The following is a 24,291-nucleotide window of genomic DNA, read 5'->3' on the forward strand; positions in this document are numbered from 1 at the left end:
TTAATACATGTATGCAGAGCACGCATTCATCAAATTGGAGTCATTCATGTTTCCATCTCTTTATCAAGATTTTTTGCTTTTAACTTCTCTTTGCCAGTTATCATAAAATATATGATAGATTGTTGTGAACTCTAGTCAGCCCATTGCGCTGTAGAACTATAGACTTTATTCCTTCCTTCCTTGTTTGGATACCTGTTATTCAACATCTGTCTTTCCACTTCCATCATTCATTCCATCCCAGCATACTTCCCAGTCTCTAGTGATCACCAGTCTATAGGTTTACACTTAGCATTTAATCAAAAACTTATTTTAAATATTCAAGGAGGTCAAAATGTTAATGACCCTGATTTGATCATTATGCATTGTATGCATGCATTAAATTATCTTACTATTCTCCACAAATAGATATAGTTAAGATAATTTAGACATTTCTTTAGATTTGAGATGTAACAATGTTTTTTTCAGTGAAATTGAACTAAACACAAAGTTAGACCTTGGAATGGAAAATGGTGAAATATGAAGGAAGAACCATAGATTATTTCCACACATTTCATGTCTCCTGCTCATTAGTCAACAAATGCTCTTCTGAAGTTTAACATTTGCTGTTATTTATTCCAGACACAAGATTCTAAACATGCTGACGAAGAACCCTCCCTTTACGAAGAACACAGAATCTCCCTTATGCAATGAAGCCCTGGTGGATCAACTTTGGAAACTCATGAATTCTGGTAAGATGCTGCTGTGTTTTGTTTTGTTTTGTTTTGAACCAAATTTGTGGGTTTTTTTGTTTGTTGGTTTTTTATTGGAATATTTTTGTGTTATGGTATATTTAAAATTCAGTATCAGTTAAAAACAAAAAAATTTTGTTTTGTTTTTCTTTCGAATAAGGTTTCACAGATTTTCAGTGGTGGGTATAATAACATTTATTAAAGATATATTTACTTAGTTTGCTCCACAGCGTGGTTAAGGAAATCAAAACATTAATGTACATGGAAATATTTAAAATGGTTAAAGGGTTAGCGATATGAACTTATTAAGTCTATCGTAAGGCTTTGTAAGTCTGACCTGTTTTTCCCAGCCACCTGGTAGGTTGGTTTGACCCATCTTTGAAGTTTAATGCAGTACAATATAATATGCAACCTGTATTTTAAAACACAGCTACTATTACTGCCCTTCACTTTGGAGATCAGGTGTCTGTATAGTTTTAAATGAGTTTAAGAGCATAATACAGTGCTTAGGAACACTAATTCTAGGATGTGGAACTGTTCTGCTGGGGCTGAAACTTAGCTTAACCTTGTTTATGTCTAATTTATTTTTAAAAGTAAACATTTTTGTATGGTACAGTGTAATGCCTCAGCCTTTATACACATATGAATTAATCAAACCAGACAGTTGGATTTCCGTTTTTATTTGTGATGACACCTACCATGTCTTTTATTTATGCAGTGTAATTGTAAACTATAGATGCCCCACCATGGTGTGGAACACTAGAATTTGTTACTTTCATCTAACTGTGTTTTGGTAGCTTTTATCCAATCCTCATTATCTGTCTATCCTGTTAGCTCTCCTCCCTACCTTTCCCAGTCTGTAGTAACCACTGTTCTAAGGTCAGGTTGACCATTGTTTTTTAAGAGTCTACACGGAGATCATTTGGTATTTGCCTTTCTGTATCTGGATTAGCATAATAATCTCTAGTTCCATCTGTTTTACTACAGATAATTCTTTTTGTAATGAAATATATTCTGTTGTGTTTAGTTACATTTTCTTTAGCCACTCATTGGTTGGTAGACAACTAGATTGATTCTATATCTTGGATATTGTAAATAATACTGATAAACATGGTAGTATAGGTAGTTCTTTCACATGCTGCTTTCAGTGTGTGTGTGTGTGTGTGTGTGTGTGTGTGTGTGTAAGTGTACTCCTGTAACTGGAAGAGATGGCTTAGATAGCAGGTTTATTGGTAGTTTTTTGAGGAACTACCATACTCATCTCCGTAATGATCATACAATCCTGTATTCCCTCAACAGAGTATAAGGGTTTGCTTTTCTCCACATCCCTGTCGCATCTAGAATCCCTTTGTCTTTTTGATAGTAGCCATTGGAACTGGGGTGAGGTGATATCTCATTGTGGTTTTTATTTCGTTTTACTGAAGGCTAGTGCAGATGAGCATTTTTTTCTGCATCTACCTTTTTGACCATTTATATTTCTTATTTTATGGGTTTTTTTTAAGGATTTATTTATTCATTTGAAAGGCAGAGTTAGAGGAACAGGAGGAGCTAAAGATACTCCATCCGCTGGTTCACTCCCCAAATGGCCACGGTAGTTGGAACTGAACTGGTCTGCAGCCAAGAGCCAGAAGCTTCCACTGTCTTATAGGTACAGGGGCCCAAACACTTGGATTGTCCTCTGCTGCTTTCCCAGACACTTTCGCTGAATCAGAAGTGGAGCATAACATGAATGGGCTCCCAGATGGGATGCCAGCTCCAAAAACAGCGGCTTTACTTGCAGCGCCACAGCGCTGGCCCCTATACTTCTTTTTGTTGTTGTTGTTTGTTTTGTTTTGTTTTATTGCGTTGCATTATGTGACACAGTTTCATGGTTGGGGGAATCCCTGTACTTCTTAGTAGAATATTTAATCAGATCCTTTGCTTGTTTCTTAACTGGACTTTTGGCTGTTGAGGTTTTTGGAGGTCCTTATGTATTCTGGAGATTCATAGTTTGCAAATGTTTTCTCCCATTCTGTTGATTCAGTCTTGCTTTTTGAGGTTTGGGGTTTTTTTTTTTGTTATTGTAGTTTTATTTTGCTGTACATGAATTTAATAATAGTACTAGTTCTTCAAATCCATGAACATGAGAAATCTTTTTAACTTTGTGTTTTTAGTATATTTCATCATATTTTCAAAATGGGTAATGAAGTCCTCCACTATTGTGTTGGTGCTTTTCTCTCCCTTTAAATCTAGTAATGACACTGACAGTTATGGCTTCACATTGGGTTCTTTGATCAGTTTTCATTGATATTGTTTGTTTTTACAGTTTTTGTCCGAGGTCTATGTTTTCTGACAAACTATAGCTATTCTTGCTTGCTTTTGCTTTCCGTTTACTGAAATAATTTTTTTTCTATCTTCATGTTTCACCTTATTGGTGAAATGCGTTTCTTGTGGGCAACATGTTTTGAGTTCTTGTCCCCCCCTCCTGTTTTTTAAATTGATTTTAGTTATTCAAAAGACGGAATAGGGCCAAGCGTAATGGCTCAATGGCTACAGCCTCACCTTGCGAACACCAGGATCCCGTATGGGCACTTGTTCGTGTCTCAGCCACTCCACTTCCCATCTAGTTCCCTGCTTGTGGCTTAGCAGGGCAGTAAAGAATGGTCGATGGCTTTGGACCCTGCACAGGTATGGAAGACCTGGGAGAAGCTCCTAGCTCCTGGCCTCGGATCAGATCGGCTCAGCTCTGGCCACTGGGGAGAGAACAAGCGGAAGATCTCTCCTTCTGTCAGTCTGATCTGCCTTGTCACTAAAAGTGATTACATCTTTTTCTTTAGGAAAGAAAATGCGAGAGGGAGAGACAAAGAGATCTTCCATCGATGGGTTCACTCCCGGAAGTGTCCTGCAACAGCTAAGATAGGGCCAGCCTGAGCTGGAGCTTGCAGACCTCTACTGTATTTACAGGCTAAGCCGGAGCTTGCAGACCTCTATCGTATTTACAGGCTGAGCTGGAGCTTGCAGACCTCTACTGTATTTGCAGGCTGAGCTGGAGCTTGCAGAGATCTACCGTATTTACAGGCTGAGCCGGAGCTTGCAGACCTCTACCGTATTTACAGGCTGAGCCAGAGCTTGCAGACCTCTACTGTATTTAGAGTCTGAAGCTAGGAGCTTCCTCTGTGTCTCCCACATGGGTACAGTGGCCCAGACTTTTAACATATCTAGCATATTTTGTAGGTTATCTTCTTTCCTTTAACTATAAGAGGGACTCCCTGGGTTATATTTTATCAGGTTGTTCTGGTGGTGAGAAATTCTCTCAGCTTTTGTATTTCTTGGGAAGTTTTTATTGGTCCATCATTTCTCAAAGATAACTTCACAAAAAGTGTGTTCTTAATCAACAATTTACTTTCTTTCAGAATTTGGAGTGTATCATTCTATTCCCTCTGACTTACTAGGTTTCTTTTGGAAACTCTGTTAATATGATAAGGATTCCTTGAAAAATGACCTGAAACTTTAAGGTTTTCTCTCTCTTGTGTGTGTGTGTGTGTGAGAGAGAGAGAGAGAGTGTGTGTGTGTGTTGTTGTTTTTTTTTTAAATATTTATTTATTTGTTTACAGAAAGAGAGACAGAATGACCTTCCACCTGTTGATGCACTCTCCAAATGACCACACAGCTAGCACAGGGTCCAGCTGGGGCCAGGAGCCAGGAGCTTCTTCTGCATCTGCCGTGCGGGTGGCAGGGCTCCAAACGCTTGGACCAGCTTGCACTGCTTTTCCCAGGCCAGCAGCGGAGCTAGATTGGAAGTAAAGCAGCTGAGACTTGAAGCAGCGTGCACGTGACATGATCATGTTGGAGGCTGTTGCTCTACCTGCCATGTCAGAATGCTGCCCTCCAGTGTGTTACGTTTCTATGTGCTTCGCTGATACTTGTTGCAGTGACTGTTTTAAAGAAGTTTGGGATCTTATGGACTTCCTGCATTTAGATATACATATCTGTCTCCAGGCTGGGCAAGTTTTTAGCTGGTAGGTTATTACATGGGGTTTTATTTTCTTTTCGTTCCTTTTCCTTCCCTTTGTTTCATCTTTTTAATTTTCAAGATTTATTTATCTATTACAAAGAAGAACTTATAGAAGGAGAATATACAGAGAGATCTTTCATTCACTGGTTCACTCCCCGATTGGTCACAACGGCAGGGGCTGGCCTGCAACAAAGCCAGAAGCCTGCAGCTCCATCTGGGTCTGTAGTGTGGGTTGCAAGGGCCAAAGCGCTTGAGCCATCTTCTGGCGCCTTCCCAGGCACGTTAGCAGAGAGCTGGATCAGAAGTGGAACTGCCAGGATTCTGAATTGACACTCAGATGAGCTTAACCTGTTGCACTACAATGCTGGCCCCTGTATAGGGTTTCTCTGCAACTGTCTTCATACTCTTTTTGTCTTTCTTTTTGTTGTTTTTTGTCTGTCTGGAATATATATGAAGACCTTCTTTTTTTTTTTTTAAACATTTTTATTGCATTTCATTTTTTTAAAATTAATTACATTGCATTATGTGATACATTTTTTATGCACTGGGATTCCCCCCGCCCCTCCCTCCACCCTCCCCCCACGGCGGATTGCTCCACCTTGTTGTATTTCCATAGTTCAAATTCAGTTGACATTCTTTCATTGGAGGTATTTACCAAGCATAAAGTCCAGCATCTTATTGTCCTGGTAAATTCAATAGTTTCTTGGTGAGACCATCTCTGGTCTGAAGGTAGAGCCGGCAGAGTATCATCCCAATCAATTAAAAGCCCCAACATAATATTTCCAACCATTTACAACATTGTGACAGTAATTGACATGGTATTGATTAACTAATATGTTAATAGGAAAATGTAGGTTCTCACCCACAACCTGTGACTTCTTCATAGACATTTCAATTTTGGTTTATATTCAACCGTGTTCTATACACCTTAAAATGGCTATAGATTGCTATTCAGCTGTCTCATGCCTATTTTAATTTTAGTATTTAGCAGTTTATAGCATTGAAGCATGTTTTCGCTGAACCTGGCTGTTTTTCAGGTGGTCTAACTCTATAATTCTAACAGGACATATGTCAACAGTTTAGGTGAGCATGTTTAGGAGGGGTGTGCAGAGAAATCTTCCATACCCCAGTGAGGAGTAACTAATCTTTGTGTCCCACCCAGTGAGTTATAAGTGCATCCCCGCTGACCGTTTCCTGTCTGTTTCTGAGCTTTCCTTGTTGTTCTCTGTCTATCTATTCTAGTTTTGTTTGTTTGTTTGTTTGTTTTGAGGGGTTTCTGGAGCGCTCCTGATGGTTATTACGAGAGGGGGTGGGGACCCAAAATTGGAAGCAGACAAGGACCAGAGAAAGCTCCTCTCCCTAGTCCTGAAGGAAGTTTACTGTTCTTCTGTTTTTGCGGACCGCTCTGGAATCCTGGTTATTGTTCCAATGACCTTGGATTCTGCAAGGCAGGATTTGGGCTTCTTCCATCCCATGTGGTAGATCCAAGTGGGGGTGGTTGACCTCAGAGTTCTTGGTCTCCGAAGGCACTCCATTTCCCCGTGGATGAAGACCTTCTTAATGCATTATTTTTTTTTCTGCTTCATCTAGTGTGTTATTTAGAATTTCTGCTGTGTTCTTTATTTGAATTATTGAGTTCTTTTTCTAAGATTTCTGCAGTTCTTTTTCTAGAACTCTGTCTCCTTGCTGAATTTATCATACATGTCATGCCTAGTTTTCCTGATTTTTTTTCTCAGAGATTTATTTATTTTTATTGAAAGTCAGTTATACAGAGACGAGGAGAGACAGTCAGAAAGATCTTCCCGTCCGCTGATTCACTCCCCAAGTGGCCGCAATAGTAGGAGCTGAGCCAATCTAAAGCCAAGAGCCAGGAGCTTCCTCCAGGTCACCGGTGCAGGTGCAAAGTGAGGACTTTGGCCACTAGGCTACTGCACCGGGCCCCAGTTTTCCTGATTTTCTTGAGCTGTCTATCGTCTTGTATCTCTTTGAGAGTCCTTATAATCATTCTTTTGAGTTCTTTGGCAGTCACTTCGCCCAGGTCCTTGTCTTGGAACTGTTTAAAGCAGTCTGTTCCTTTGGGGGTGTCCTCAGGCTTGGCTTTCCGTCCTGTGCTCCTACATCTCTATATGGATGCTTAGGTATCTGATGGATTGGTCATTTCTGTCATTTTTAATGTTACAGATTTTATGTTAAAATGCATTTTCCTGAGTGTGTGTTTTCTGGTATCAATTTGTTGTGGATTGGTTTTGGTTTTAGTTGGCTGCTGTCATTTGGCTTTAGCGTATCTTCATCCGTCACACTCAGTGGCAGTGTAGGTAAGAACATGGGGTGCTCTTCTCACAGCGGAGGTACGCAGGGCATATTTCCCACCCAGTGGGACAAGATGAGGATATCATGGCAGAAAACGGTGCCAGCCTGTCACGCTGGAGTTGTAGGAGGGCAGGTCCAGAGTCCTGGAGGGGCTGCTTTGGTTGCTGTCTTGGCATGGGTGAGGTTCGATTCATACCAGCAACATCTGGAAGTCCAGCAAAGGTCTGTGAGTGCCTTGGTGCCACCACCTGATTCCTTAGGCAATGTTCTAACAGCCAGCAAACTTATCTTCCTTCAAACAATTGCCGTCTCTGTTGCGCTGCCTGGGGTTTGGGAGGAATGGGGTGCGCAATCCCATGGCCACCTACACCACAACACTAGATCAAACTCAGGGCGCACGCAGGATCAGCGCAGCACGTCAGTAGGCCAAGGCTCACTTCGGTATGGACTCCCTGCTGCTGCTGAGGTGAGCTTGTGACTCGAGGTTGCTGTTTTTGGCCACAGGTGTTGCTAGCCAGGCTATAAATTCAGTTGAAGGCATCAGGACCAGGGTCTGTCCAGGTGCACTGTCAGTATATGCTGACGTGGGGACATCAGCCTGTAATATCTTCCCAGTAGTGATTTTAGCAGAGCCAAGATGCACTCTGTGATCACATTTATGCACTGCTTCGGTGGCTGAGTCTTGTTCCTTGCTGCTTCCCTTGCTTGGAGCAGCGACGATGAAGACAGACTCTGGACTGCCCAGACTGACATTAGCTGGGTGTAGTTGTCAGAGCTCCAGGGTCCTGAGCTGTTTGTTGGTGCTTCTAGGCCTGTGAGCAGCTGGGGGTGATCCCTTCCACCAGCACACAGCTGTTGGCTGCTACTGGGATCTGACTAGAGATTCCGTGTAAGCCTGGCCTGGAGAGAGTCCTCTGGTTCTGTCCCTGAGCATCAAGGCGAAGGCGTTTCCCCAGCAGCTGCTGGCTAATTCTGCTGCAAGTTGGGGGAAGGGCAGTGAAGGTAGACCCTTGACCTAAGGCTCAGGCTGCAGGTCCTGGCTTGCGGGGCAGAGGTCTTGAGGTCCCTTCTGACTCCAGGTTTCGCTGTAGTAGGTCTGGCATGGGGTTTTAAAACTCTAGTCTGGATTTAGTCACTGTCCTCCCCCTAGGGGGAGGCATCTTTCCGTGCCGCACTCCTTGGACTTGGGGGAAGGGTGAATAGGACGCCTCTTTTCTTGTTGCTGCCCTCAGTGTGTCTTTTCCTGTTATTGTATTCTAAAAGGCACTGTATTCTTTCACCTGGCTTCCTTGGCTCTTATGAAAGTGCCATGATAGTATATAACTCTCCAGATTCATGTCTCTGGGTAAATGGCTGGAGCATCCTATTTTGCAGATGTCTGCACTGGGTCCCTGTCAGAGCTGTGTAACTGTGCAACTTGTCTAAACTGTTTTCACTTACAAAGTACAGATGACAATGAAAATGGCTTCTACAAAATGAGGATTAAATGAGGTAGTATACATCAGGAACAGTGTCTCATAGTAAATATTCAGAAATGTCATACTCATACTAGTACAGTAATGATAGCATTCTGCTGTTCATATATTTGACTTATTCGTGGTTCTGGTTTTGGAAGTCACTCACAGCCTTTGCTATTTTTATTGGATTATTGTATTTTTTTTCCTGTTGACAGGTAATATATGTATATAGCTTCTTCCTTTTTGCTACTGTTTATAATTTGAAGATTATCTTATTTCTGTTTTGATTTTGGGGATGAGTCCACAGTTCTGGAACTTGGAGAGGATCATTCCACAGTTAATATGTGGCACAGGCTCTACTGGATTATATATATTCTTAAAAATGTATTTATTTGAAAGTAGGAGTCACAGAAACAAAAAGGAAGAATAGAAAGCTCTTCCATGTGCTGGTTCTCTCCCCCGCTGACCCCAACAGCCGGGATGAGGGCAGCTCGAGGCAGGAGCCTGGGGCTTCCTCCAGGTCTTGTGTGCAGCAGGTTCCCAGGCACTTGGGCCTTCTGCTGCTGCTTTCCCAGACACATTTACCTGGAGCTAGATTGAAATATATTCTTTTTTTTTTTTTTTTAATTTTATTGTATTGTTGTTGACGATCTTTACATAGTTAATTGCAGTTAAAAAAAAAAAAAGGTTCGGGGGTATAGGGAAGTGGGTAATACTATTATGTCCATATTGTTTCCATCATGTATCTGAAGTAAAGGGGGATATTGAGGGAGAAGCCCCACCCGGTTTCCCGCCCACCCCAAGTCCCGGATGTGGGGCATGCTCTGAGATATTTGATCAAGTGGTTTTAATAGTTCTCCAGTTATGAATCGCTGCCAGTTGCGCTCGATGAGGTCATCCACTGATTGATATGGTCCATCATAAAGTCTCCGTTTGCCCCATATTTCGCTGCCAAAGGATTGGAATATATTCTTAAAAAGAATACATAATTCCTTATCCATGATAAGTTAGAAATTTTTTTTAAAGATTTATTCATTTTATTACAGCCAGATATACAGAGAGGAGGAGAGACAGAGAGGAAGATCTTCCGTCCGATGATTCACTCCCCAAGTGAGCCGCAACGGGCCGGTGCTGTGCCGATCCGAAGCCAGGAACCTGGAACCTCTTCTGGGTCTCCCACGCGGGTGCAGAGTCCCAATGCATTGGGCCGTCCTCGACTGCTTTCCCAGGCCACAAGCAGGGAGCTGGATGGGAAGTGGAGCTGCCGGGATTAGAACCGGCGCCGATATGGGATCCCGGGGCTTTCAAGGCGAGGACTTTAGCCGTTAGGCCATGCCGCCGGGCCCTAAGTTAGAAATTTGAAGAAAGCATGAAATATGAAGATTCTTCTGTTACTTTCCAGATATGATTTTTTTTAACCAAATGAATATATGTTTGAGGTCAGTGGGACAATTTATATGCCACAGTTGAGGCCCATTAGAAGGTTATGATTGTACACATTTATGCTCAGGTTGATGTTTCAGATTTCATCTTGAAATCTGCTGTTTGGGTTGAAATTCTCTGTGCAGTAAGCTGTGTCCAGCACTGAGATCGGTGAGCAGTGAGGCCATGGGCATAAGCAAATCATTGCTCAGTTTTTCAGATTTATATTAAAAGTGAGCTCTATGAATATTGGGAATGGGATGAGTAATTGGGAAGGATTTTTTTTTTAAAGCACTTTTGAAGAACATTAGAAAAGGTGGACTAGAGAGAGTTGCTCCTTCCCTTCTGTGGCTAAGCCTCTGGAATAGAGTAAATCTAATCTCTCTTTTTTTTTTTTTTTTTTTTTTTTTTGGTTTAATTTTCAGTTTTTTTTTTTTTTTAATGAAAGCAGTATAATCAGTTTTTAGAGTTTATTGGGAAAAATAACCAAAAAGGATTATCACATGATTCTACTGTATCACTATTATTTTTTTTCCTTCACTGTATTTAATTTTATTTATTTTTTTAAATTAATTTATTTTTTTATTAATATTTAGCATTATGTGACAGTTTCATAGGCTTTGGGAATCCCCCTACCCCTCCCCCTCCCCTCCCCCCCAGTGGATTCCTCCACCTTGATGCAGTATTACAGTTCAAATTCAATCAAGATTCTTTCCTTGCAAACATATATTAAGCATGGAGTCCAGCTACTTATTGTCCAGATGGGTTGAACAGTTTCTTGGGGAGACCATTTCTGGTCCGAAGTCAGAGCTGGTATAATATCATCACAGTCAATTAAGAGTCCCAATATAACATCAACAGCAATTTGCAATATTATGGAATTGACATGGCTTTGAGTAACCAGTATGTTAAAAAAAACAAAAAACAAAAAACAAAAAAACAAAAAACAAGTCCTAACCACAACCTATGATTAGCTCATTGACATCTCAATTTTAGTTTATATACAGGACCGGACCGGCTGCTATATACCTTGAAAAGGCTATAGGGTACCATTCAGCTGTCGCATGTCCATTTCATTTTAGTATTTAGCCATTTGTTGTGTTGAAGTATAATTTTGTTGATCTTGGCAGAATTTGGGATAATCTAGACTGGCTTGTAACTCTAACAAGATATTTGTCAACATTTAAGGTGCAGAACATTTTTTTGGGGGGGGGGTGGTGTGCAGGAAAATCCTCAACACCATGGTGAGGAGTGACTAATCTTTGTGTCCCACCCAGCGAGGCATGAGCCAATCCATGCCAGCTCTTTCCTGTCAGATTTCAAGCTCTACTTTCTGTTGTTTGTCTATTTATTTTAGGGTTTTTTTTTTTTTTTTTTTAGTTTGTATGTGTATCACTATTATTAAGATTTTAATGTATTCTTGGCCTCTGGTGGGGGTGGAGGACAGAAGCGTGTGTGTGCATGTGTTGTATCTAGTGTGATTGTCATCAGCGTTTAAAAGTACTGTTTTATCCGGAACACTTTTTATGTTGCTTTATTATCTTCTTACTGATTGTTATTTTTTTTTTAAATGGTTATGAAAATTCACCAGGAACAGAAAAGAGCTGGGTCTTGTAGTCCCTAAACCTACCAAGTCTGCATCTTCCAGCCAAGTGGACTCGAGGCATGTTGAATTTGCATGGTTGTGTTGAGCACATTTAAAATACATAGGAGTGAATTTGGGGCTGTTGATAAGGGTTCCGTGCCACCCCACAGTCCAGGGCATCAGTTGAAGCACGGGTGATTACGGGATGCTTCTCCAGGTCTAGTTTTCATGTAAACAGTGAAGTTAAACTTAATTAAGTTTTTTCTAGTTATCCTTGCTGATCAGATATTAAAGATGCATTTTTTTTTTCTTTCTCCACCCTAGGATAGAAAGACCCAGGGCCAGCTGCTCTGGGTCGTCACAGACTTGATTGTTCACCTTTGGCAGAATTCCTTCATTTCCCTCCAAGAGTTGGGTCTCACTGACCTTTGCTAACAAATGTCTCAAGAATTTGATAACCTGCTCCTTAAGTAAAATGCTTCCAGGAGGGAAATAGTGAATGCCTACAAAAGCAAAGCTAGTCAGGCCAGTTAAGTGCATCTATATGCATGTTCCAGAGAAGGAAAATGGGTCTTGTATAATATCCCTGCACTTACTGTGTGTTCTTGCCATTTTTTAATCTCTCTGTAGTTTTTATAATGTAAAAACCTGATCCTCTTCAGGGCTACTGCCTGTTTCTCTGGTTTGAGTGGTATCGTGTATCTGCTACCACATCACGGAGTAGCAGAATAAAAAATGTCTCCAATAGGAATGAAGAGAATGTAACAGCCAAATAGCTACAAAGTGCCAGCACAGTGTGTGATCTAATATGAAATCGGAAAAATTTCTAATGAAGGATTTCCCCTGTAGGTAATTAATATAGCAACTATGTATTTGTTAGAGCAAATCTAATTAGAACAAATGCTAGTTTATGATTTTTTAACCTAGTATTTGTTGCTGAGCCCACCAATGTCTTAATTTACAATTTACCAATGTCCAGCATTTACAGTAGAGCCTTCCTTCCTTTTTATTTGTCCTTAAGAAAATTTATTTTTTGAAAGAGTTACAGAGAGAGGGAAAGCTAGAGAGATCTTCCATTTGCTGGTCCGCTTCCCAAATGTCCATGACAGCCTGGACTGAGCCAGACGGAAGCCAGGATGTAGGGCTTTCATCTGGACTTCCTACATGGTTGCAGAGCCCCAGGGATTCGGTCTGTATTCCGCTGCTTTCCCAGGCATTAGCAGGGTGCTGGATCAGAAGCTGGCACTGCAGGTGGCAGCTTTGCCTTTTAATCCACAATGCTGACCCCTGTTTCTCAATTTTAAACTTTGTGAAATGATAGTTCTTGGTCAAAATTAAGTATCGATAGGATGTGTTTTTCTTATTGAGGATAATTCCAATATTCCTGATCCGCTTACATTCTCCAGATCACTTGAAAAGTCAACTGGCAGCCATAGATATTATCTTAACTCTGCTGCCCATTGCATCACTTCAGTCCATTGTGTTTAATAGTAATGTCTAACTCCAGCACTCCACTGGTAAAAAAGAAAAACATGGGAAAGAACATTGTACTCTGGGCCTTCATTGCCATAGAGCAGGGTCTGGTCTAAGACCAAATCTCTGATGTTGAAGATGAAAACATTTCTGGTCTTACCTGGTTTAAACTGAACTTCTGTTCAAGCAGTCTTTCGGTCAAGTATATGTGTACTGCCCGTTGCCATCCTTTATCTATGTGTGTTTGTTTTCATTAGTTAGTGTTACACTCACTACACAAATAATAAGGTGTTTAAGAAAAATATTTTTCTTCTCTAATAAATCCAAGATTTGTTATTTAAAGTAGTTGTATGATTTCTTACTACATTTAAATTCAGAAAGTAGTCAGTGAGAGGGTACTAGAAATCTGATGGGGGTGCTGTCCATTAAATAGATCAGGATGAACAGAAAAGGAATGAATATGGAATTATTAGAGTCCTAAAAAATACTGTTTGTGGGAATATTAAAGTTTTAGCTGATATCTGGTATCCATTTTACATGAAAAGCATGATAATAAAATTTTTTCAACTCATGAAATTCCCTAGGTGCCTGTTTTATCACCATTCAGCATGTATGGATAAATGTGCTGATTGACTTGTGCTTCTTCATTTTTTGTGTGTTAGGCACGTCACATGACTGGAGGCTGCGATGTGGTGCTGTGGACCTGTACTTCACACTGTTTGGCCTTAGTAGACCTTCCTGTCTACCCTTGCCAGAGCTTGGACTGGTTCTCAATCTAAAAGAGAAAAAAGCTGTCCTGAATCCTACCATTATTCCAGAGGCCATAGCCGGCAACCAAGAAGCTGCAAGTAATCCGAACAGTCACACGCAGCTAGTGGGATTTCAGAATCCTGTAAGAATCATATAATACATAAGATGTATAATGCACAAAATGTAGCTTATTGACAGAAAGCTATCCAAAGAAAATTGCTGTCTGTGAACTTTATAACTTCTCTGTTTCTTGTGCTACTTTAAAAGCTCCTCCTGACATTTGGTCAGCACTTTAGAGTTTATCAAATGCTGCTGAGAGCTACGTAGCACATGATGTGCTGCCAGTCCATCTGCTTTTTGTGTGATGACATAATTTGGGTGTTTCTTTTTTTATATATATATTTGAACATAGAATTTTTCTCTGAATAGTAGGAAAAAGACGTGTTTATCTATTATGTGGTAACCTTTCTTGTCATTTTAATGGCAAGCTGTTAAGCATTTGACCCTGTCTTTTCAAATTGTTTCTCTGTGTAATACCTAGTACATTTCTAAACATACATAAGTGCTTGGCAAGAGCTTGTTGAATGAAAATACAAAGTTGAAGGGATGATTAGGTAGGTGAATAATCTGCTTATCTAGAAGACTGGATTACATTTTAAATTTGTATATGAGGGTACTAGAAAAATGTTTTGGAAAATGAAATTGAAAAGTGAGTTTATTTTGTTGGAAAAATTTGAAATCCATGGTATTTCGTAGTTTTTTTATTTAATAATATGGATTTTCTATGAACATGTTGAAGATTCCTTGTATATATGTATGTTCTTCTTTTGAAAAGCTTTACTGTCTGCTATGAATTACTAAATTACCAGATGTTTTTCAAAAGATTTGCAGAGTATGCAGTAATAATTTTATTGTCATTTAAGGAAGTTTTCCAGAAATGATTTTCTTTTTAATGACAAAATGCCTCTAGTACTTCATTTCATTTTTTCAACAACACTTAGATAAAATTTGCTGCCCAGCAATTCCGTACTGGTATTTTAGCACTTAAAAAAAGTGAATATGTGCATATTTATTGCCAGTAAATATTCTTAATTTATCTATGTTTGCATTTCAGGATAAAAGGAGAGAATGACAGCTAAAAAAATAGTCTTTAGGGAAAACTGTTATTTTATTTAAATAACTACTTTCTCCCTCCAAAAAAGACCAGCAGATAAGAAAAAGTTAAATTTCATTTAAGCCCATTTCTGGTAACTTGTATCTACTGGGCTTGCTCTAATCTGCGTTGTTGCTGTAGCTGCTAGTTTCGGCTATGATATGAAGTGCATGTCTTCAGCAGTCTAATTGTGGTCTTGAGTATTGCTGCAGGAAGATGATCACCTTGCGAAGAAAGTCCGATAGAGTAGATGAGCTCATCAGCAGGGAGTGACGAGGAAGGCTGGGACAGCTCTGGGGCCCCCGCTAGAGCCTGCTCAGAGCCTGGAGAAGAATGAGGGTAACAGGAAAGTGAAACAGGTTAAACCTATATTCACAGTGTAGAGTCACTCTCCTGTGCAGCTTTCTCAGTACTTGTTTTTTCTTAGCAGGAATACATGGGAGAGACACACTGGGTCCTAAAAGGTCCCAGATGTCATTCTGAAGCACTACAGTCAGTCGTGGAACTTCCCTAGGTGGGGGAGGAACTGCATGAACCTCCTGCCATAGCTGTTTACATCTTCCCTGCATTGCACAAGTAGATTTTAGTTACTGTTAAATTTCCAATAATTTTTAAAGAGCTTCTTTTGGAGTCTGGGCCACATGATCCTTTATCTTAAAACTTTTGAGGAAAAGAAACTACTTTTGCTTTTAAGGTTTTGTGGGGGCATTTCTATGACCTCTGTGATACTTGTCCTAAGAGCCAACATTTAAATGTAAAATGAAGTAAGAGCCATATTGTTCTTTGCTTTTGTGTGTCTGTGTTTTAGTTTTCAAATTCTCAAGAAGAGGAGGAGGTTGACATGGATACTGTTCATGACAGCCAGGCCTTCATTTCCCATCACTTGAACATGCTGGAAAGGCCGTCGACGCCAGGTAGGACTGGCAGGCTACAGTTCATTTCTATCACCACTTTAAGGTGTCTGGCTTTATAGATGAGCAACTATTAAACGTAAGCAGTGTGAAATGCTAGATTGTATCAGCCTATAACATACTGGTGGCACAGCAAAGATAGTCATTTTTCTGTTTTACTTGTGTTCCTTTTTAATATTTGGAGCATATAAAACCAGTTCATAAGACTCCTAGTAGTTTTGAATTTGTTTTTTGGCTTTGTGTTAGGCTTAATTTCAAAATAAAACGTGTCTGGTTTATTTTTAATGATGTTACTTATTATACTAAAATCATTTTTCATTGAGCTTGATACTGTCCATTACACTGTTTCATACCCTTAGTGCCTGCTGATTATTTCATGATAGACTTTTGTATGCAGCCTTCAAAGCATATTTTCCCTTGAAAATATGAACTGGGTTTCTTAGGAAAGTGATATACTACAATTTTGCTGTTGATAGGCATTTAGGTTTCTTCTGCCTTTTATTTGATGTAGTAGCTTTCTATTGAATGTCTTCACCTAAAAGCTTTTTTTCCTTTTTTTACAAATGAATGAAATTGTTATGATGAAGTCCCCCAAAACTGTATTATTCCTGGAAAGGCAACAAAACTATGTTGTGTTGGTACATGTTTTCAGAGGTTATGCCAGTTTATATCATAAGCTTTTCATAATTTTTAAGAAAGCTTTTGGTGTGATTTGTATGTGTCATTAAGTGTAATTACACAAGTGTCTGAACTGACTCAGCTTACCAAGCATTTCTCCTCCGTGATGGGCACTCCCTGTGTGTATCTTCCCTAGTTCTGTCTTTGTACTATAAGTAACCAATACCTTGAATTTTTCACTTTTTAAATTTCTTTCTGTTGCTTTTCTTCATAGTGTGCCATACAGATATATGATTCTGTGGTACTTCTGCTGTTAAATTTTTGTGTCACTGGTATAGCATGACCCATTCACACAACATTTAATTTCTAAAATTCATGTTGATAGATGCTAATTTTTCTGTTTTTTAATGTCTGTGCTAGCGTTGTGTTTTAGTCATCAGGGTGGTAGCATCAAACATAATGAGTAACCATACAGTGGTCACTGGGCTTTCCTTTTGAATACATCTCTTTTTAATAGGAATGTAGTTATTTTTATTTATCCATCCTACCCTCTCCAAAACTCCACCCCAAGTACTGTTCCTCCTTGTGTTCGAAAATCCTCTTCGGACCTCATGGTAGTCGTCTTTTATGATCTTTATGTTTGCATGCGTCTTTTCCCTTTCAACATGTAACGTTTGCACAGAGTCCCCATTACTCAATTTAGTTCCTTTATATTTGGCCTTTGTTTTTATTTTATTTATGAGCCCTAACTTAGTTTTCACTGCATCATAATCTTAAATGTGCTGAGTTCCAGATAAAATATGAGCTTTAGATATAGTTAAAGCCATGAATTCTTTGACTTTTACAATAGTATGAAATCTTAACAGCCACCTATTTCCATTTAAGTAAATTTAATCAGTGGAATGTTAAGTGGTTAACTAAGGACTAGACCCAAATTTTAGGACTTTCCCATGAAAGTGAAGAAGAAATTAGTCATTGAGGTAAAATATTTTCACCCAGAATGTGTTTCTAATTTATTGATAAGTGGCAATCAAAATCTGGTTCTAGACACTTCCGTTACAGTGTTGTATTCATTGTAACATTAACCCATTTCCTGTTTTCATTATTTTCTGTAATTAAGTTACTTTGGCCTATTCAGTGAATTTTGCAGTGGAATATATTAGCAAATTTGGGAGTGGTAGAGAAAACAAACTCCACTATAAACAGAATTCTACATAAATATTGAAATGTGTGAAATGGTTCTTGAACCAAAATATAAAGACACTTCTAATCTCTATTCTGTAAGTCACTCAGGCTTATTGTATCTCTTGAATGCATATTGTTATCAATAAGCTTATCAGAACTATGAATTAGATTATATTAAATACGATCTTTAGTAGTTGGTCAATCAGTTTTTTTTTCCCCATTATCAGGATTATTGTGGTTGAACTGCTTCTGTTTTTAAAGCTATTTTTTATGAACACTTACTGGACATTTTAGTTCTTATGGGAAACAAAGATATAGATTAATCTTTTTCCCCCTTTTCTGGCCTCATAGGGCTCTCTAAATATCGGCCAGCTAGCTCTCGATCTTTAATATCCCAGCATTCATCAAGCTGTGATGGCACACCTTCCTTAAAACCCCAGTGGAATATGGAACTTACACGCAAGGGGACAGGTAAAATTATTTTTTTTATCTCAAGGAAAAAATTTGCAAACTTACCAACTTAAAAGATACTTTAAGAATATAGATCCTAGGACTTGGTTTTCTTGTAATGTTACCTAACTTTCAAGATTACTTTAAAGTAGAACTTTCTACTTCAAAAATGATATACTTCTATTTAAAAAAAAAAATAAACTCAGAGATAACAGAACATGAATGAGAATAAAGTCTTTGGGGCGAGCGTTGGGTCCAGTAGTTCCCCCAGGGCTGTGGCAGGATGCCCGTGTTGGCGTCCACTTTGGATCCTGCTTCCTTGGTGATGTATGTTGTGGGAGGCAGCAGGTGCTGGTTGGCATACCTGAGTGCCTGCCACCCACAATAGATGTACATGGGCTCTGATTTCAGCCTGCCCTAACCCTAGATCTTGAAGGCATTGAAGAGGAGAATCAATAGAAATTTTCTCTTTCTGCCTTTCAAATACATTTAAACAAATAAATTTATTTTGTGTCTCTGTCATTTGCATCCAAAATTGGATTGACTTCCCAGCTCCTGGGAAGGAGCACTCTGCTCAGATTTAAAGAAGTTGAACATTTTTTTTCAGTAAATAAGCCTAGTAGGTTCCCCTTTGCTCTTCCTTTGCAGTGATCTTACTGAAACTGTTATGACAGACACTAACTTCAATAAAATCATCAAATATGTACCTTTAAAAAGTACAAAAGTGATTCTTTGTTTATAATTAATGAATCATTGATGCCATCCATAGATATTTAAAAAAAAATTTTAAGTCAGAGTTATACAGAGGGAGAGACAGAGACGGGTTTTCCATCCGCTGGTTGCAGCGACAGCTGAGGCTGGGCTTCTAGCAGTCCCACATGGAAATAGGGCCCCAAGTACTTGGCCCATATTCTGCTGGGAGGTCGTTAGCAGGAAGCTAAATTCAAAGTGGAACATCTTAAAACACACACACACTCACACACACACACACACACACAAAGTGGGACATCTGAGATGCTGCTGGCGTTGCAAGCAGTGGCTCTACCTACTACACTGCAAAACCAGTCCCCTCTAGGTACGTTTTCTATTTCAGACTATGCTACTAATTGCACTTAAGTTTGTTAAAGGCAATTCAATTCACGTGTTTGTTATCCTGCATTCTGTTATTTTGCATTATCTCTTTCCATTGCTTACAATAGTTATAAGCAGTTTTCCTAATGTCCTATAATGAAGCAAAGATTCCATCTTTAGTTTTGTAGGAAAGAGAGTGAAAAACAAGACACATTAAAGCAAAATCATTTTTAAAGAATATTTTTCCAAAGTCATTGTTCAGAGTTTACAGGCTGTATTTTGCCAGATGGATTTTGCATACATAAACTGTTTCTGTCTGATATAAACAAGAGAACTGTTTATTGATTTGAGGAGCTGAAGGATCAACTGGGATCAATAAGGGACTTTAAACAAAAGTGACACCTCGAAATATTTGGTGTGGAGACCCCTGCCTGTTGTTGGTTGCTTACAGTTCTTGGTGCACTCTGCATCCATCATCAAAGGCCCACGCAGATATGTCCCCGAAGAGGCTCTGCGTGACCAGACTGCGGCGCTTGAATCTTGGCAGTTTTGGAGCTTTACTGATTTTGTTTTCTGTTGGTATTTTAAGGTTTTGGTATCATTTTATCATTACACTTACTATGACTTTACTATAGACTTTTCTATATTTAGAAAAATTACAAAGCTTAATGAGTTTTGAACTTTGTTTCTTTAAGACTTATTTACTTTACTTGAAAGTTAAAGAGAAAGAGAGGGAAAGACAGAGAGATCTTGCATCCACTGGTTCATTCCCCAAGCAACTGCCATGGCCAGAGCTGGGCATCTGCAGCTGGAGCCAGGAGCTTTGTCTGGGTCTCCCACATGACTGCAGGAGCCCAAGGCAGTGAGCCATCCTATACTACTTTCCCAGACCATTAGCACTTAACTGGACTGATAAGAAATGGAGCCATTAGTTCTCCAACTGCTGCCCATATGGGATGCCAGCACAACAGGAAGAAAATTAGACTGCTATACTACCACGCTGACCCCGTGAACTTATTTTTTTATAGTTTTTTTAAGGTTTTTTGGTTTTTTATTGGAAAAGCAGATGAACAGAGAGTAGGAGACACAAAGAAAGATCTTCCATCCTCTGGTTCACTCTCCAAACGGCCACAACAGCCAGAACTGAGCCGCTCTAAGGCCAGGAAACCACATGGCGTGCAGGGTAACAAGGCTTTGCCCTCTACTGCTTTCCCAAGCCACAAGCAGAAAGCTGGAAGGGAAATGGAGCAGCCAGAATACGAAGCAGCATGCTTACAGAATCCTGGTACATGCAAGGCAAGGACTTTAGCCACTAGGCAACTGCACTGGGCCCCTTTATATAGTTCTTGCATGTTTTTTATTTTGTTTTTGTTTTTTGTTTTGTTTTTTTTTAAAGATTTATTTTATTTTTATTACAAAGTCAGATATACTGAGAGGAGGAGAGATAGAGAGGAAGTGGAGCTGCCAGGATTAGAACCAGCGGCCATACGGGATCAAGGCGAGGACCTTAGCCACTAGGCCACGCTGCCAAGCCCTTTATTTTGTTTTTGAATTTCTATTTCTTAACCTGTTTCTGGGAGGGACTTCATATAATTTTATGGGATGTTTCTGCCTGCCTTCTTTGGGCTTAAAAATAATAATAAATTGTCTGAATTTCTGAGAAAAGTAAGTTCCTTTTTCAAAAAATATCAATATGTAACTCTTTGGATTTTCTTAATGATATGCTGTGTTAAGCTTTGTAGAAGCAAGTCTTTTTTTGCCTGCTTTTAAAATTTTTATTATCATTTTATTATTATTATTATCATTTTATGCTACAGTTCCATAGGACCTGGGATTCCCTATATCCGAGCCCCAATTTCCCCACCCACCCACCATCTAGTTCCTCTGTGTCATTACTAAAGTATAGTTCTTCATACACAGTCATATGTCCATCATTGCCGGCATGGACAATGCAGAGAGTCCAGCATCCTATTCTCAAGATATAGTGAACAGTTTCATTGTAAGTCCATCTTTGAAAGTAGAAATGCATACTACATTGTATCCTCACCTCTGGATATATTAGTCTCCAATTAACAGCTACTGTACATCCCCTCAAATGAAAAGTTATAATACAAAATCAACAATAGAAAGAAAAATAGAAATTACCATGCCATGAAGTTACATAACATGTTAATAGATATGGCAGTCTCCATTACACAGCTACTATACATCCCCTTAAATTAAAAGCCACAAAACAAAATCAACATCAGGAAGAAAAAAGAAATTAACAACACCATGAAGTTAAATAACATGCTACTAAATGACTAATGTGTAGCTGAGGAAATGAAAATCAAGAACCTTCTTGCAGAAAATGATGTTTCTCTATGATCTATGAGTCATTGAAGAGTTTAATCAGAAGAAAATGTTTTGAAGAGGTGAAACAGAAAACAACAAAACCCATGCAATATAGATTCTGCTGATTTTTGTTGCTGAAGTGCGTCTCTTCTAGACAACAAATAGATGGATTTTGTTTTTTAATCCAGTCTACTAATCTATGACGTTTGATTGAGTTTAAGCCATTTATTTTCAGGGTTAATATGAATGGGTGGTAATTTGGTCCTGTCATCTTAGGAATGGGTTGTTCATTGGCTTAGTCTTCTGTTGTCATTTTACTGGGATGTTCTTCACATTTGCTTTTGGTTTTGTTTGGTGCTATTCCTCTTCTCTGTCAAGAGAACATCTTGAATTATCATTTTTAAGGCAGATTTGGTAGAGGCAAATTCTTTCAACTTTTCTTTACTGTGGAAGAATTTTATTTCATTTTCAAAGACAAAAGAAAGCTTTGCTGGATATGTTATCCTAGGCTGACAATTTTTTCTTTTAGAATCTGGAATATGTCACTCCATTCTCTTCTTGCCTGTAGAGTTTCCTGTGAGAGATCTCCTGTGAGTTTAATTGGCGTTCCTTTATATGTCAATTGATTTTTTTCACGTGCACATTTAAGGATCTTTTCCTTATGTTCAATTGAAGAGAGCTTGATGATCATGTGTGGTGGTGAAGATCGCTTTTGATCAAGCCTGTTGGGAGTTCTGTGTCCGCCTGGATTTTGTTTCCCAATTCTTTCTCTAGATTAGGGAAATTTTCCTTTATTATTTCATTAAATACATTTGCAAACTCAGCTTCTCTTTCTGCACCTTCTGGGACTCCCATAACTCTTAGATTTGGCCTCTTAATAGTGTCTTTCAATTCTTGAATACTTTTTTTGGCCTGATCCAGCTCTGCTTCCAGCTTCTTGTTTGTTTCCCCCTGATGACAGGAAATACCTTCCAATTCTGACATTCTCTGTTCTGCTTGCTTCATTCTGTTTTGGAGACTCTCCACTGTACTTTTAATTTGCTCTACTATGTTCTTAATTTCTGATATATCAGCCTTGATTTGCTTTATTGCTGCTATTGCTTGTGTAAAATATTCCTTAAATTCTTTGAACTGATGTATGTGCTTCTCATTGTTATATCATACATTTCATTATCATACATAATAAAGATCAGGAGCTTTATAATGAGTTTTATGAATTCTGTGTCCCCCATTTTCTCAATGTCTTCCTCAGTTAATGCTGAGGTTGGCATGGGGTTTTGCTCCTTTGCAGGGGAGTCCTCAATAATATTCATTGTACCTTTGTCTCTCCTTTTTCTCTTGGTCATTGTACTTCTGGTTAGCAGAGTCTTTCTTAGGGACAGTTTTCTAAGCTGTGTCACCCACAGGTCTACAGTTCTGTTTTACTTATTGCAGTTGGCACACGGCTCTTTGTTTCCAGCCACTTGTGCCACTCCCTCCAGCGAGTTCCAGGTCTGGGTTCTTATGTTAAATTTCCACCAAGAACTCCATAGCCCCAACTCCTGGCTCACCAATCTCTACCTCCTGTGATACCATGCTGAGGCTTCACCGTTGTCTGTACAACCTTTCTCCCACTTCTGGTTTGAGCAGATCCCAGGATTAGAGAGACACCAGGTGTCCTATATAGTTAGGTTGTTGGTGGCACTGATCTTGTCGGAACCTGTTGGACATTAGGTCTGGGTGCAACACGGACCTATTTTGATGCATACGATGCCACAGTCGGTATTATTTTCCTGCAGGACCAGTGCAATCCACAGACCTCAGTGAGTTCTCATGAGCTCAGTACATGTGCAGTTCACTATTGTCCCCTGAAGTCCCAAAGCTTTTGCCACAGTGTACAAAATGGCGCCTAATGTACCACTACCAGAGTTCTTGATCTTCTGACCATCAGGTCTGAAGGCTACCCAGACCTGTCTTGGGTGGAACCTGTAGAATGCCACATTGATTCAGAAATGTGTTCACTTCCAGTTCAGCGTATGCTCAGTCCTTTCCCTTGCCTTTGCCTTCTTATGCAAAATGGGGCCCAATTCAGCTCTAGGGGGCAGACTGGGCTATGAAATCCATGCTCTTCTTGCACTGCCCGTCTAAGATCTGCTGCTCTGTCTCTGGTCCTGGTCAAATCAAACGGACCAGCAGAATGGACAGTTCTTTGTCTGGGTTCACCTCCCAGGCTCCCAGTGAAAGTCCCTTCCCACCTGGTTGCTGGTGGAGTTCCGGCTGCTGGTGGAGTTCCGATGGCCGTTAGCTGAATGCTGCTGGAGTATCAGTCACTGAGACAACACACCATTGTTTTCGCTGCTTTCCTGTGTCTGTCAGTCTCCAGGTACGTCTCTGCTGTTGTTCTGTCCTTTCCTATTTCCTGGAATGTGTCCTCTCTGCTTCATCCTGATTAAATGTCTCTCCATCTGTTTAAACGTGTCCTTACCCTATTACGCCATCTTGATTCTCCTCAGAAGCAAGTCTTAACACCTTTTTGTACCCACCAGCGTGCATTTATTTTCCACGTTTTGCCTGTAACAGCATGTCTCTGTGGGTGCATTTTTCGCCTCACAGGTAAGATGTCTGTTATCCCACATTGGAGAATCTGGGTTCGGTTCCTGCCTCTGGCTCCTGCGCCAGCTTCCTGCTAATGCGTGCCCTGGAAGGGGAGGCAGTGCTCATGGCTCGAGTCCCCACCTGTGTCTCCTTCTCCCAGCTCAGCTCCAGCTGCTGCCAACATAGTAGCAATGAATCAGCAGATGGGAGCTTTCTCACTAACCTTAGGCTTTCAGATTGACATTTTTTTAGAGATTTAGTTTTTATTTTTTGAAA

General features: G+C 39.7%; 1 protein-coding gene across 2 annotated transcripts in view; it reads left to right on the forward strand.

The window, feature by feature from the left end:
* The window catches only part of TAF2 (TATA-box binding protein associated factor 2), an 86,153-nt gene that overhangs the window by 52,793 nt on the left and 9,069 nt on the right, over positions 1-24,291 (forward strand). Inside the window, exons 22-25 of one of the 2 annotated variants that reach the window (XM_058668521.1) lie at positions 619-728; positions 13,632-13,861; positions 15,681-15,786; positions 17,938-18,057. In XM_058668521.1, the coding sequence (XP_058524504.1) occupies positions 619-728; positions 13,632-13,861; positions 15,681-15,786; positions 17,938-18,057 (566 nt within the window). The remainder of the gene's footprint in view (positions 1-618; positions 729-13,631; positions 13,862-15,680; positions 15,787-17,937; positions 18,058-24,291) is intronic. The other variant, XM_058668522.1, reaches the window with a different exon arrangement.

The sequence above is a fragment of the Ochotona princeps genome, chromosome 9, assembly GCF_030435755.1.
Source record: "Ochotona princeps isolate mOchPri1 chromosome 9, mOchPri1.hap1, whole genome shotgun sequence".
Taxonomy (NCBI): Eukaryota; Metazoa; Chordata; class Mammalia; order Lagomorpha; family Ochotonidae; genus Ochotona; species Ochotona princeps.